Genomic DNA, 14,733 nt, shown 5'->3' with positions numbered 1-14,733 from the left:
TCTCGAACTCCTGACCTCGTAATCCACCCACCTCAGCCTCCCAAAGTGCTAGAATTACAGGCATGAGCCACCCCGCCCAGCCATTTCTGCTGATTTCTACAATGCAATGTCAGTCTTCTCTGAATGTGAAAAATAAGAAAGTTATTTTGTTAATCTTACCAACTGAATCCCATTTAATGTTTTTAAACAAAAATTATCTTGCCAAAGGGCTGGCCCATTGGTTTTCAGGCACATTTTCCATTCTGAAGTAAAAGAGAAAAATATATATGAGAGTTTATACACAAAATGGTAGGTTAAATAAAAAGCAGACAGATTTGAGCACTTTACATATACCTAAAATTTGTCTATCATATGGGGTCAAGTTTTAGTAATTTTTAAAACGACTTGTTCTATGAAAATTAAACATAATGATGAACAGAAACGGTACTATCAGGGAAAAAAAAAAGGTAGGAAAAATTGGAACAAAAGCATATAATAAAACCATAAACTTAAAGAAGTAAGGTCATTTATTATATAATAGGGAAGTCTGGATAGATGCAAAGTAACAGAGAATGACAAGTTAAGAAACCCCAAAACATCCAAATCCAGTGGACTCAGCCTTCTGATTCAAAGGGCATCTTATAAAACTTCATTATGCTTCCAAACATACTGAGAACTTCTCATGGACCAGGGTTGTTCTTCACAAATACTCACCTTGGAGAACTCTTGGCAATGTGCTCAACTCTTCCTCTTCCTCCATCCAAGAGATCAGACTGGGTTTGAAAAGCTGGTAACCTGTACACAGGGAAAGATACACCAATGGAAGAGGCTCATGCAAGAAATGGCAAACTTTTCTATGAAACTAGGACTATGTTTCTAATTAAGGCAATGAAAAGTACCTAAATTGCATACATCCCTTCTCTCTGTTCTCCAAAGACACTGGTTATCTCTGACTTCTGAAATTCACATTCAAGCTTAACCCATTTCCTGTTTGCCCCAAGAAATGAGCGCTGGCAGTGAGCTGCGCTTTTTCTTTCTAAACAGGAAATGTTCAATTCAAATTTTAAAAACCACTAAACCCTTTATTACAGTAGAAAATGGAAGCTCAAAGAGAGATCTTGATTCTCTTGGGAAAACTACCATACCAGTAGTTCTCAAATTTAAAGTGAATTACTCATCTGAAGACAAGGCCCCAACAGCAGACGTTTTGATTTAGTACAGCAAATGTGGAGTCTGAGAATGTACACAACTGTAAGAGAGTGGTGGTGATGCTATTGATGCAAACAAACATACAAGATTAAAACCCATTAGTATAAGAACTGTATGTTATTTCCTATTCATTAAAAAATTTTTTTCAATGTGTATACATCCCACTGTATTCAGATTTGACATCACTAATCCTAGAACACAATAAGTACATAATTTGTATCTTGTTCCAGAGGAGGCTACAAGGGATGATGCCACACTTACCTACTGAGGACAGGTTCTTGTAGTTCTCTAGCATCATATCACGGTACAGGTTTCTCTCTGTTGGGTCCAGTAAAGTCCACTCTTCCTGGGTGAACTCCACAGCTACACTGTCAAAGGTTACCAAGTCCTAAACCATCAGACACATGCTGGTTTGAGCCAAGTAACATGTCCACCAATGTTGGCTGATGAATGAGGAAAGGGGACCCAATGCCTATACAGGGTACTGAGGGCTCCCACTATCTACACCCCAAGGTTCAATGGTCCTAGGAACTCTTCTATCCACATTCACTCACTGTCAATTTCCTCCAGTAACATGGCTGTAACAGCATCTCTTACACGTGAACTTATCAACCACAACTAGACTGGGAGCTCTTCTCCTTTCCTCTCTACTGCAGTACACACTGGAGCACACAAAAAACACTTGATAAATGATGATATGAATAAATTTCTTAAAAAAAGAACACTTTCATACCCCATACCATCTGTCCTGGCACCCAGAAAAAAAAATATGCAGTTGGCACTGGGAAAATGAACATTAATTCATAACTACAAAAATACTCAGATAATTTTCAGGGTAATGCCTCACCAATGTGAGAGGTAGGACTTTCTGGGGAAAATTCGACTAGTCTGTATTTGCTTTAAGGAACAATAGAGAGAGGTTTACCTAAAAGAAAATGTGTCCTCCCCTCCTCATTGATATCATTACTCCATTTTTTTTTTTTTAAGAAGGACACAGTTTCACACTAAGTTTTTGGATCTCCCCAAATTCATCCTTATCAGAGTATCTCTCCAGAGACATTGCTCCCTCTTTTTTCTTTTTTTTTTTTTTTTTGAGACAGAGTTTCACTCTTGTTGCCCAGGCTGGAGTGCAATGGTGCGATCTTGGCTCACCGCAATCTCCACCTCCCAGGTTCAAGCGCTTCTCCTGCCTCAGCCTCCCGAGTAGCTGCGATTACAGGCATGCGCCACCACACCTGGCTAATTTTGTAGTTTTAGTAGAGACAGGGTTTCTCCATGTTAATCAGGCTGGTCTTGAACTCCCGACCTCAAGTGATCCACCTGCCTTGGCCTCACAAAGTGCTGGGATAACAAGTGTGAGCCACTGCGCCCAGTCTGACATTGTTCCCTCTTGAGTGAATGCTATTTCTCTCAATTGTCTTTTGTGCTTATTTTCTTCATTGGAAGTCCCAATATTCTCTGAATGTGAAAAATAAGAAATACCCTTTCTTAACATTACCGTTTGTATCCCATTAGAAGTTTGTATTTTACAAAAATCCTGCTGCACTGCTGAAACATTGGTGTGAAGTTTTATTGCCCATTCTGAAATTAAACAAAAACATAAATTGAGGTTTGTAAAAAAAAAAACAAAAAGAAAAAAAAAGAAAGAAAGAAAAAAGGTAAAATGCAAGAGTTAAAAATGATAGGCCTCATTCACATTTTTTTTCAAAATAAACAGAAAAAAAAAGCCAAATTTGAACATTTAGACTATGTCAAAAATTTGGCAATGGTAAGAATAAAGAGTCAAAATTTTAGCTAATTTGCTACAAATTGACTAGTTTAAAACTAACGTTAAACAGAAATAATGTTATCAGAAAAGTAGGAAAAATCTGGACCAAGAACATACTTCAAAGCAAAGAACTTGAAAAAGAAACAAAATATATAGTTTCAAGAGATCATAGTTGGAGTAGATGAAAATTTAAAGAGTATCAGAAATGGAATATTTTCTATAACTTCTGAGTTAAATGGCCTCAACCTTGTGAGACAAGGTACCTCTTAAAAGTTTCCTCATTCTGTTTCTGATGGTTTAGATGTTAGTTCCCTCCAAATCTCATACGGAAATGTAACACCAAATATTTGGGGTGGGGCCTGGTAGGAGGTATTTGGATCATGGGGGCAGATTCTTCATGAATGGCTTACTGACATCCTCGGAGTAATGAGTTAGTTCTTGTTCTGAGTTCATGTGAGACCTGGTAGTTTAAAATAGGAGTCTCCAACTCTGAGGCCATGGACCAGAGCTGGGCTGCACCACAGGAGGTGAGTGGCAGGAGAGCAAGTGAAGCCTTACCTATATTTATAGCCACTCCCCATCCTGCATTGCCCCCTGAGCTCTGCCTCTTGTCAGATCAGCAACAGCATTAGATTCTCATAGAAGAGCAAATTCTATCTATCACGAATTGTGCATGCGAGGGATTTAGCTTGTGTGCTCCTCGTGAGAATCGAATGCCTGATGATCTGTCACTGTCTCCCTCACCCCCAGATCCCCAAATGGGACCATCCAGTTACAGGAAATCAAGCTCAGGGCTCCCACTGATTCTACCTTATGGTGAGTTGTATAATTACTTCATTATATATTACAACGCAATAATAGTAGAAATAAAGTCCACAAAAATGTAAGGCACCTGAATCATCCTGAAACCATGCTCCCGCCACCCAGGAATTTTCTGTGAAAAAATTGTCTTCCATGAAACTGGTCCTTGATGCCAAAATGGTTGAAGACCGCTAGTTTAAAAGACTGTGACACCACCCCCAACTTCTCTTTTACTCCCTTTCTCATCATGTAATTTGCCTGCTCCCCCTTTGCCTCTGCCATGATTATAAGGCTTCTGAGGCTCTCACCTGAAGCAGATGTCAGCACCATGCCTTCTGTACAGCCTGCAGAACTGTGAGCCAAAATAAACCTATTTTCTTTATAAATTACCCAGTCTCGGGTATTTCTTTCTTGCAACACAAGAACAGACTAATACAGCTTCCAAACATACTGAACTCCTCACTGACCAAGGCAGTTCTTCACAAATACTCACCTTGGAGAACTTCTTGCTGCAATGTCCTCAATTCTTCTTCTTCTTCCAACCAAGAGATCAGACTGGGTTTAAGGAGCTGAAATCCTTTACATGAATAATGATACATTAATGGAAGAGGCTCAGGCCAGGCAAGGGGGCTCACGCCTGTACTCCCAGAACTTTGGGAGGTCAAGGTGGGTGGATCGGGTCAGGAGTTCGAGACCAGCCTGACTAACATGGTGAAACCTCATCTCTACTAAAAATACAAAAATTAGCCGGGTGTGGTGGCATGTGCCTGTAATCTACTTGGGAGGCTGAGGTAGGAGAATCGCTTGAACCTGGGAGGTGGAGGTTGCAGTGAGCCGAGATCAAACCACTGCACTCCAGCCTGGGCAACAAGAGCAAAACTCCATCTCAAAAAAATAAAAAAATTAATGGAAGAGACTCATGCAAGAGATGATAAACCTTTCTATTAATCAGGAACTACAGTTCTAGAGAAAGCAGTGAAATTATTTCAAATAGACTAAAACTGAAAATACCTCTTCTGTGCACCCAAAAATGGGCTATCTCTGACCTCTGAAAAGCAAATTCATGCTAATGTACACATTTACAAAGCAATAACCTTGTAATCACAGAAATAAGGTATGTTGTCAAACTCTTGAACGAAGAAAAACAAAGAAACTGAAACAAAGAGACCCTTGTATACTTAGATACTAAAACTACACCAGTGATTCTTAATATTACAGTGCATCACATTCATGTGGAAGGACAGTTAAAACACAGATGACAATCCAAGTGGACAGGTTCTGATTCAGTAGGTCAAAGGCAGAGATTAAGACTGTACATTTCTGAGGGAGTTAACAGTGATACTGTTGAAACTGGATCACATTTTGAAAACCACCAGAGTAATTAAGACCTCTAGGGCAGGGACAGTGTCTCTGTTATATTCAGTGTTGATAGAAAGAATTCTGTAACACAGTAAGTACACAATGTATATCTCCTCCATAAGAGGTTGCAAAAAATGATGGCAGTCTTACCAACTTTGGCCAGGTTCTCATAATTCTCCAGCATCACATCTCTGTAAAAGTTTCTCTGAAGTGGGTCCAATAAAGTCCACTCCTCCTGAGTGAAGTCCACACTTACATCCTCAAAGGTCACCGACTCCTAAACCATCACACACACGCTGACTTATGCCAAGTAACACATCAACCAACGTTCACTGAAGAATCAGTTAACAGACCCCAATGCCTATAAAGAGTTGTAAGGTCTCTCATTATCTACCCAAGGCTCAACAATCCCAGGTAAATCCCAACTATTCTTCTCTCTATCCTTGCTCATTCACTACTTATCAATTCTACCTGTATGGCTTTAATGGTACATCTGAAACATGAACCTCTCATCACAAGCAGACTGTGTGCACTTTCTCACCGTATTTCCCTCTATTGAAAATTACCCCAGGCTGGGCGTGGTGGCTCATGCCTATAATCCCAGAACTTTGGGAGGCCAAGGCAGGCGGATCACGAGGTCAGGGGATTGAGACCATCATTGCCAACGTGGTGAAACCCCATCTCAACTAAAATACAAAAAAAATTAGCCAGGCGTGGTGGTGCACACCTGTAGTCCCATCTACTCGGGAGGCTGAGTCAGGGGAACCACTTGAACCCAGGAGGCAGAGGTTGCAGTGAGCTAAGTTTGCGCTACTGCATTCCAGTCTGGTGACAGAGCAAGACTCCATCTCAAAAAAAAAAAAAAAATACCCCAGAGTACACTGCATCATATATACTTGATAAATGGAGATAAATGTCCAGGCACAGTGGCTCACACCTGTAATCCCAGCACTTTGGGTGGCTGAGGCAGGCAGATCACCTGAGGTTGGGAGTTCGAGACCAGCCTGACCAACATGGAGAAACCCCGTCTCTACTAAAAATACAAAATTAGCGAGGTGTGGTGGCGCATACCTGTAATCCCACCTTCTTGAAGGCTAAGGCAGGAGAATCACTTGAACCCGGGAGGCAGAGGTTGCAGTGACCCAAAATCACACCATTGCACTCCAGCCTGGGCAACAAGAGCGAAACTCCATCTCAAAAAATAAATAAATAAATAAACAGTGATAAATCATTAAGTCTTTTTTTTTTTTTTTTTTGAAGCAGGGTCTTGCTCTGTCACCCAGGCTGGAGGGCAATGGCACGATCTCAGCTCACCGCAACCTCCACCTCCCAGGTTCAAGTGATTCTCCTGCCTCAGCCTCCCAAGTAGCTAGGACTACAGCCATGCACCACTATGCTTACTTTTTTTTTTTTTTTTTTAGAGACAGTGTCTCACTATGTTGCCCAGGGTGGTGGTCTCAAATTCCTAAGCAGTACTGCCATCTCTCAGCCTCCCAAAGTGCTAAGTGCTAAGATTACAGGTGTGAGCCATTGTGCCTGGCCAAGATTAGTCTTTGAGTAAAGGATGCTTTTAGCTTCCTTTTCATCTGCCAGACCACTCAGCAAAATGAGAAACATACATCTGGCACCATAAGGAATGAGATTAATTAATGCTTACTGAAATACTGAAATGTTTTTCAAGGTAATCCTTCACCAGTATGAGAACCTCCACTCCCTGGGGAAATTCAACTAGTGACTCAGTGCTTGAGTGAGTCTTTATTTACTTAAAGAAGCTCTGGAGAAACATCTGCCTAGAAGGTAATGTGTTTACTGGTGATGCAAGCATGTAATTTTGTGAAAGTATACACTTTCTGCATACCTGATAACAATTTGTCAGGCAGTAAGTCATCTTCTTTTCTGCCTCTGTCTTTTCTTCATGAAGATAGATTGAGTTCCTAGAAAGAAGTCCTGGAAAAGAAAGAAGGCATGAAAACCCAGATACAATCACAGTTCCAACATTCGCATGCATGGAAGTCATTCCATCCTGGTTCAAAATCCTCATATAATTCACATAAACTCACACAAATACACACTACATCCATAAAATGCCATTGCAGTTCTGTCTCACCTAGAGCCAGAAAAAGAAACTGTGAGCCAGGCTGTTGTAAGTAAAAGTATAATATCCTTATTGTACAGGTAAAGAAACTTAAGACCTGAAAATGTGAGTCTCTTTGTGCCCATGGTAATATAACTCGCAAATGAGATTATGCAGCACCTCGTCCCAAAGCACACATATAAGGGGGCTAACTTACACAACAGCCCTCTCTGGCCCACTTCAGCACCACAGAAAGGAACTACTAGTGTGAATACTAAGGCCTAGAGCACTGGACTTTATATTGTGCATAGGGCACTGATACAGTATGGCTCTGTGTCCCCACCCAAATCTCATCTTGAATTGTAATGATCCCCACACGTCAAGGGCAGAACCAGGAGGATGTAACTGGGTCATGGGGGCAGTTTCCCCCATGCTGTTTTCGTGATAATGAGTGAGTCTCACAAGATTTGATGGTTTTATAAGCATCTGGCATTTCCCCTGCTTGCGCTCATTATTTCTCCTGCCACCCTGTGAAGAGGTGCCTTCTGCCATGATTGTAATTTTCCTGAGGCCTCCCCAGCCATGCAGAACTGTGAGTCAACCTCTTTTCTTTATAAATGATCCAGTCTAACATATTTCTGCATAGCCATGAGAACACAGTAATACAGGTACCTAAAGCAAATTTTCAGAAAAACTTACCATAGGACAAATACATGGCTTCTATCCTGTGAGGGTGACAGTGAGATATGTCTAGACACACTTTTTTTGTGATTCCAAGGACGTGTCATGGTGGCTTGTAAATATAAGTGGATAACTGGCAATCTATTCCTCTTTATATAGAGTAACGGGACTCATGTAGACATCAATGATTAATCAACAAGCATTACTTATCATTTATCAAATACCATGTATTAAATCTTTACTGCTGGTGATATGTGTGAAATCCACTAGAAATGATATATGTTCTATATAAAATGAGTATTAATAACACCAACTGCTATTTACTAGGGACTGTTAAGTGTTAGACATTACATATATATACATATATATGTGCATATACATATATATATAGATACATGCTCATTTATTTATCTGAACAATAGCCTTATTTAGTGCTGAAAAAACCTAAATTCAGAAAACACAAATGACTCTTCTAATATTATCTACTTAGGAAGTGGTGAACCAGGTCTTGAATGCAGTCAAGTTTGTCCCTAAGTCTGATCCTCTGTGGTTTTTGTTACTCCCTCATAATGACCACCATATAAAGGACTCTGGGAATTGATACCTGGCTTACTTAAAATGTGCTATTCTACTTTTGACCATAAAGAATTAGAACCAGAATGTTTTAGTTTTACAAACAAGTCAAAACTCATTTCCATCTCTGGTTGCCTCAGCAGGGTTCCAAGTAGAAACACTGAAGTCAGTATTCTAAGCTCTGCCCATTGCTCCTCCAAGAGGGCACAAAACATGCGGAACAGCAGTGGCAAGTCAGACTCCACCCTATGTCGACTATTTGATGGGTCTTCTCAGAAAATGACTATCTTTTTCCTAAAACTTCTGTTTGTATTTTTATTCTTTCCTTCCTTCCTTTACAGTTCTTACAAAAGAAATGAAAAATGCAATTGAGATCATCAACAGTAGAGAAGGAAAAGAAAAACTCTTTGAACTTGAAAACAGATTATTTAGAAATACACAAAGGAGAAAAAACAAAAATGAAGAAAAATTACAGGATTCATGGGACATCATCAAAAGAGCAAATTTCTGAGTTACAAGAGTGCAAGAAAACAAGGAAGAAACAAAGAGAACACATAAAGAAACAGCAGCAATGTTTCCACACTCAGGAAAATATATAAATATCCAAACTCAGGAAGGGCAAACATCTCCAATCACATTCAATCCAAACAAGGCTACCCTAAGACGTAATATAATCAAACAGTCAAAAATGAAAAGCAAAGTGAGGATCTTGGAAGCAGCATGAAAAAAGATGCAAATCACATATGAGGGAGTTCCAATAAGGTTATGAGCAGACCTGTCACCAAAGACCTTACAGGCCAGGAGAGAATGGAATGACATATATAAACTGCTGTCAGGAAAAAAAAAAAAAAATTCACAAGAAGAATACCATACCCAGCAAAGCTCTCCTTCAGAAATAAAAAAGAGATGAAGACTTTCAAAGAAAAATAAAAGCAGAGGCCTATCCTTACAGCAGGATATTTTAAGCTGATAATAACTGATCACATAAAATAACTATACTTTGCTGGGCGCAGTGGCTCACACCTGTAATCCCAGCACTTTGGGAGGCCGAGGCAGGCAGATCATGAGGTCAAGAGATTGAGAGCATCCTGGCCAACATAGTGAAACTCCATCTCTACTAAAAATACAAAAATTAGCTGGGCGTTGTGGTGTGTGCATGTAATCCCAGCTACTCAGGAGGCTGAGGCAGGAGAATCACTTGAACCTGGGAGACAGAGGTTGCAGTGAGCCAAGATCGTGCCACTGCACTCCAGCCTGGCAACAGAGCCAGACTCCATCTCAAAAAAAAAAAGAAAAGAAAAAACAAAGACACAAATGATATGCTGCTTACAAGGGACTCACTTCACCCTTAAGGAATGCATAAATTAAAAACAAAGGAACGAGGGAAAAAACACTCCATGCAGATAGAAACCAAAAGACAGCTAGGTTAAGTCAAACACCGTAACAGGAGACAAAGGTCTTTAAATGATAATATATAATAATAAAGGGATCCACTCATCAAGAAGATAGAATAATTATAAATACACACTTGGCCATCTAAATTCATGGGCACCACATCGCCACTGATTAGGGTAGATTCAACCTGCCATGGATTGAAAATATCCAGAAAAAAAAAGTGGATGGGTCCAACTGTACTATGCATGTGCAGATATTTTCTCTTGTCATTATTCCCCAAATAATACTACAAAACAACTATTTATATAGCATTTACTTTAAGTATTATAGTAATCTAGAGATGTTTTAAAGTATATGAGAGGATGTGCATAAGTTTCAAACAAATACAATATGATTTTCTAAGATACTTGAACACACCTATATTTTGGTATCCACAGGTGGGGGAGTGGTCACCCTGAAACAAATCCCCCCCAGATTCCAAAGGCTGACTACATATGTCAACAACATCAGAGCACATAAATATATAAAGCAAATTAATAATCTAAGGCAGAGATAGGTTGCAATAAAATAATGGGGGACTTGAATACCCTACTTTTAACAATGGACAAATCATTCAGACAGAAAACCAATAAAGAAACATTAGACTAGAACTACACTTTAGACCAAAAGAATCTAACAGACATACACAGAACATTCCATCCAACAGCAGCAAAATACACATTTTTCTCAAGTGAACACAGAACATTATCCAAGATAGAGCATATGTTAGGCCACATCAACAACAACAACAACAAAGCAAGTCTTAACAAATTTAAGAAGATTAAAGTCGTATCAAATATCTTTTCTGACTACAGCTGTATGAAAATAGAAATCAATAATAGGAAGAAAATTAGAAAATTCATAAATAGGCCGGGCGTGGTGGCTCACGCCTGTAATCCAAGCACTTTGGAGGCCAAGGCAGGCGGATCACCTGAAGACAGGAGTTCAAGACCAGCCTGACCAACATGGTGAAACCCTGTCTTAAAAAAAAGAAAAAGAAAGAAAGAAAAAAGAAAATTCATAAATAAGTGGAAATGAAGTAACACATACCTGAACAAGCAAAGGATTTAAGAGGGCAGTTAATGACAATAAATGCCTATATGAAGAAAGAAAATCACAAGTAAATACCCTAACACTGTACCTTGAGGACTTAGAAGAACAACAAACTAAGCCCAAAGTGAAGAAATAATAAAAACCAGAAATGAAATAAATGAAATAAGAAAAATAATAAAAAAAGAAACTAAAAAGTTTTCTGAAAAGATGAACAAACCTTTAGATAGACCAAGAGGTGGGGAAAAAAAAAAAAAAGAAGAAGCTGGGCACAGTGGCTCACACCTGTAATCACAGTACTTTGGGAGGCTGAGGTAGAAGGATCACCTGAGTCCAGGAGTTCAAGGCCAGCCTGAGCAACATAGCAAGATCGTTATCTGTACAAAAAATATTTTTAAAAATAGCTGGGGCTGGGCATGGTGGCTCAAGCCTGTAATCTCAGCACTTTGGGAGACTAAGGTGGGCAGACTGCTTGAGTTCAGGAGTTCGAGACCAGACTAGGCAACACAGTAAAACCCCATCTCTACGAAAAAATACAAAATTAGCTGGGCGTGGTGGTGCACACCGGTAGTCCCAGCTATTCAGGAGGCTGAGGTAGGATAGCTTGAGCCCAGAAGACAGAGGCTGCAGTGAGCCAAGATCGTGTCAGTGCACTCCAACTGGGCAATACAGCCAGTGCTTGCCTCAAAAAAAGAAAAAAAATAGCCAGGCATGGTAGCACAAATGTGTAGTCCCAACTATTCAGGAGACTGAGGTGAGAGGATCACTTCAGCCCAAGAGGTCAAGGCTGCAGTGAGACATGACTGCAGCACTGCACTCCAGCACAGGCAAGAGCAAGACCCTGTAAAAAAAAATAAAACAAAATAAAGACAGAAAAGAAAAAAGAACACTCAAAATCAGATGTGAGAGAGGAAACATTACAACTGATAACTACAGAAATATAAAGGATCATAAAAGACTACCTGGAACAATTACATCCTAACAAACTGGATAACCTAGCAGAGATGTACAAATTTCTAGACACACATAACCTACCAACACAAAATCCTAAAAAGGAGAAAATCTGAATAGACAAACAATGAAGAAGGAGACCAAATCACTAGCTAAAATCAACCGTAAAACAAACACTGAGGACTTGACTGCTTCATGGGTGAATTATGTAAGACATACAAGAATATCTAAACCAGGCCAGGCGCGGTGGCTCACACCTGTAATCCCAGCACTTTGGGAGGCCGAGGTGGGCGGATCACGAGGTCAAGAGATCAAGACCATGGTGAAACCCTGTCTCTACTAAAAAATACAAAAATTAGCTGGGCGTGTTGGCGCGTGCCTGTGGTCTCAGCTACTCAGGAGGCTGAGGCAGGAGAACTGCTTGAACCCAGGAGGCAGAGGTTGCAGTGAGCAGAGATTGCACCACTGTACTCCAGCCTGGAGCCTGGCAACAAAGCAAGATTCTGTCTCAAAAAAAAAAAAGAATATCTAAACCAATCCTTCTGAAATCATTCCAAAAAAACTGAAGGATGCTACAAAGAAAGAAACGTACAGGCCAATATCCCTAATGTACACAGATGCAAAAATCCTCAACAAAATATTAGCAAACCGAATTCAACAGTACGTCAAGCTGGGTACAGTGGCTCACGCCTGTAATCCCAGCACTCTGGGAGGCCGAGGCAGGGGGATAACAAGGTCAGGAGTTCAAGACCAGTTTGGCCAACATGGTGAAACCTCATTTTTACTAAAAATACAAAAATTACCCAGGCGTGGTTGTGAGTGCTGTAGTCCCAGCTACTCGGGAGACTGAGACAGGAGAAATGCTTGAACCTGGGAGGCAGAGTTGCAGTGAGCCGAAATTCCACTGCACTCCAGTCTGGGCAACAGAGAAGACTCTGTCTCAGAAAAAAAAAAAAAGGTATATTAAAGGTATCATTCATAAAAATCAAGTGGGATTTATCCCTGGAATGCATGGATGGTTCAACATATGCAAATCAATCAATGTGATTAACACCACATTAACAGAATAAAGTATAAAAATCATATGATCAGACCGGGCACAGCGACTCATGCCTGTAATCCCAGCACAGAGGCTGAGGTGGGCGGATCATGAGGTCAGGAGATTGAGACCATCCTGGCCAACATGGTGAAACCCTGTCTGTACTAAAATACAAAAAATTACCTGGGCATGGTGGCAGGCACCTGTGGTCCCAGTTACTCAGGAGCCTGAGGCAGGACAATCACTTAAACCCAGGAGGTGGAAGTTGCAGTGAGCCAAGATCGTGCCACTACACTCCAGCCTGGGTGACAGAGCAAGACTATGGGAAAAAAAAGTGCTGAAACATTAACCAAAAATATTGTTGTGTTGTTGTTGAGACAGGCTCGGTCTGTCACCCAGGCTGAAGTACAATGGTGCAAACTCAGCTCACTCCTTCCTCCACAGCCAGGTTCAAGTGATTCTCATGCCTCCCTAGTAGCTGGGATGACAGGTGCACACTACCACACCCAGTTAATTTTTGTATTTTTAGCAGAGACAGAGTTTCACCATGTTGGCCATACTGATCTCAAACTCCTGGCCTCAAGTGATCCTCCCACTTTGATCTCCCAAAGTACTGGGATTACAGATATGAGCCACCACACTCAGTCCCAAGATTTGTAACCTCAAATAAGTTGAGAAACATGCTCAAGTATCTTATCGAGGGAGGGATCAAGTACTGCTTCCATTCATTTTTTAAAAAAACATTGAGCTACCATTCTCCATGGAGTTGGCAGGGGCAGGGAGCATCAGCACCAAACCGGAATAGCATCGCAACATAGGAGGCACCTCACAAGGTGTAGTTGGTGCAAATATACAAAAGAGGAGCCCAATTCTATTGCCAGGGTCCCTTCTTCAAATCACAGTCACTTGTATATGTACCAAGTAGTGCCAACTTCGCATGAACAAATGACCCCAGATCCTGGAGAAGAGGATAATTACCCCTCTTCCTGGGATCATGGCTGGTAAGCAGTATCCTGAGGTGCATTACTGGGACTAGCACAAGATCCAAACTTTATGACAAAGACTCTTGGCCAACACTTGGAAGGGGCAACACAAAGCACGCATAGCAATACACATAAACTCCAACAGGACAGGCAGCCTTCCCAGATGGCAACGCCAATCAGTAAGTCACGAAAAGTCAAAGGGCACTTACAAGAGACTTTCCACCCCAGTTCAAAATGATCTCACTCTTTTCACCAACTGTGTTGTAAATGGGGCAATAAGTCCCTCTTGTGGGATCTTTCAGGATCCCTCCAACACACTCCTGCAATTACACTTGGAGAGGCTCAAGAAATTAAAGGATTTATGACACTCATAGATTCTAGAGAGGGAGACATGCCATACCTTGAGGGGGCTGTGCTGGAGGAAGACCAAAGCAGGAGGCTCTCACAAGCAGTTAGGGAGCTGAGAGAGGCCTCCCTTAAAGGCAGTTGCATTTATTGGGGCTTGAGGTATAGTACTAAAGCAAAAGGCTGCGATTTCACTGTTGCATTTGAATGTTACTAGGTCACGGTCAGGGGAGGGCCAACAGAAGAACTTGTAGCAGGGACCCACCTTATCACACTGGTCACTTGAGCAGGGAGCTCACAGCCTGTTAGAATGCTGAGCCATCAAGAAACTAAATTTTTTAAAACGTATGGTGTAATCAGGGAAGAATGACAATATGGAACCTGGAATGGTGACATCTGGCTGGACCCAGATGAAAGACACGTTTTGTTTTGTTTTTAAAAGATGGGGTTTCTCCATGATGGCCAGGCTGGTCTTGAACTCCTGACC

The 14,733-nt window shown here is 40.9% G+C and overlaps 1 protein-coding gene across 4 annotated transcripts in view; it reads right to left on the bottom strand.

Moving 5' to 3' along the window:
- ZNF560 (zinc finger protein 560) overlaps window positions 1-14,733 on the bottom strand; it is a 43,406-nt gene that overhangs the window by 9,326 nt on the left and 19,347 nt on the right. The window contains exons 1-8 of one of the 4 annotated variants that reach the window (XM_064381916.1): window positions 6,975-7,054; window positions 6,188-6,309; window positions 5,267-5,393; window positions 4,251-4,334; window positions 2,687-2,769; window positions 1,450-1,576; window positions 694-774; window positions 160-242 (exon numbers count right to left, since the gene is read on the bottom strand). In XM_064381916.1, coding sequence (XP_064237986.1) covers window positions 160-242; window positions 694-774; window positions 1,450-1,576; window positions 2,687-2,769; window positions 4,251-4,334; window positions 5,267-5,300 — 492 coding nt within the window. In that variant the 5' untranslated portion in view covers window positions 5,301-5,393; window positions 6,188-6,309; window positions 6,975-7,054. Of the gene's footprint in view, window positions 1-159; window positions 243-693; window positions 775-1,449; window positions 1,577-1,742; window positions 2,361-2,686; window positions 2,770-4,250; window positions 4,335-5,266; window positions 5,394-6,187; window positions 6,310-6,974; window positions 7,064-14,733 lie in introns of those variants that run through there. The other 3 variants (XM_064381917.1, XM_064381915.1, XM_064381918.1) reach the window with 3 other exon arrangements.

This window comes from Aotus nancymaae, unplaced genomic scaffold (genome assembly GCF_030222135.1).
Source record: "Aotus nancymaae isolate 86718 unplaced genomic scaffold, 86718_ANA_hifiasm-v0.15.2.pri h1tg000028l, whole genome shotgun sequence".
Taxonomy (NCBI): domain Eukaryota; kingdom Metazoa; phylum Chordata; class Mammalia; order Primates; family Aotidae; genus Aotus; species Aotus nancymaae.
The sequence above is the reverse complement of the archived record's forward strand: the minus strand, read 5'-3'. Positions and strand labels throughout refer to the sequence as shown.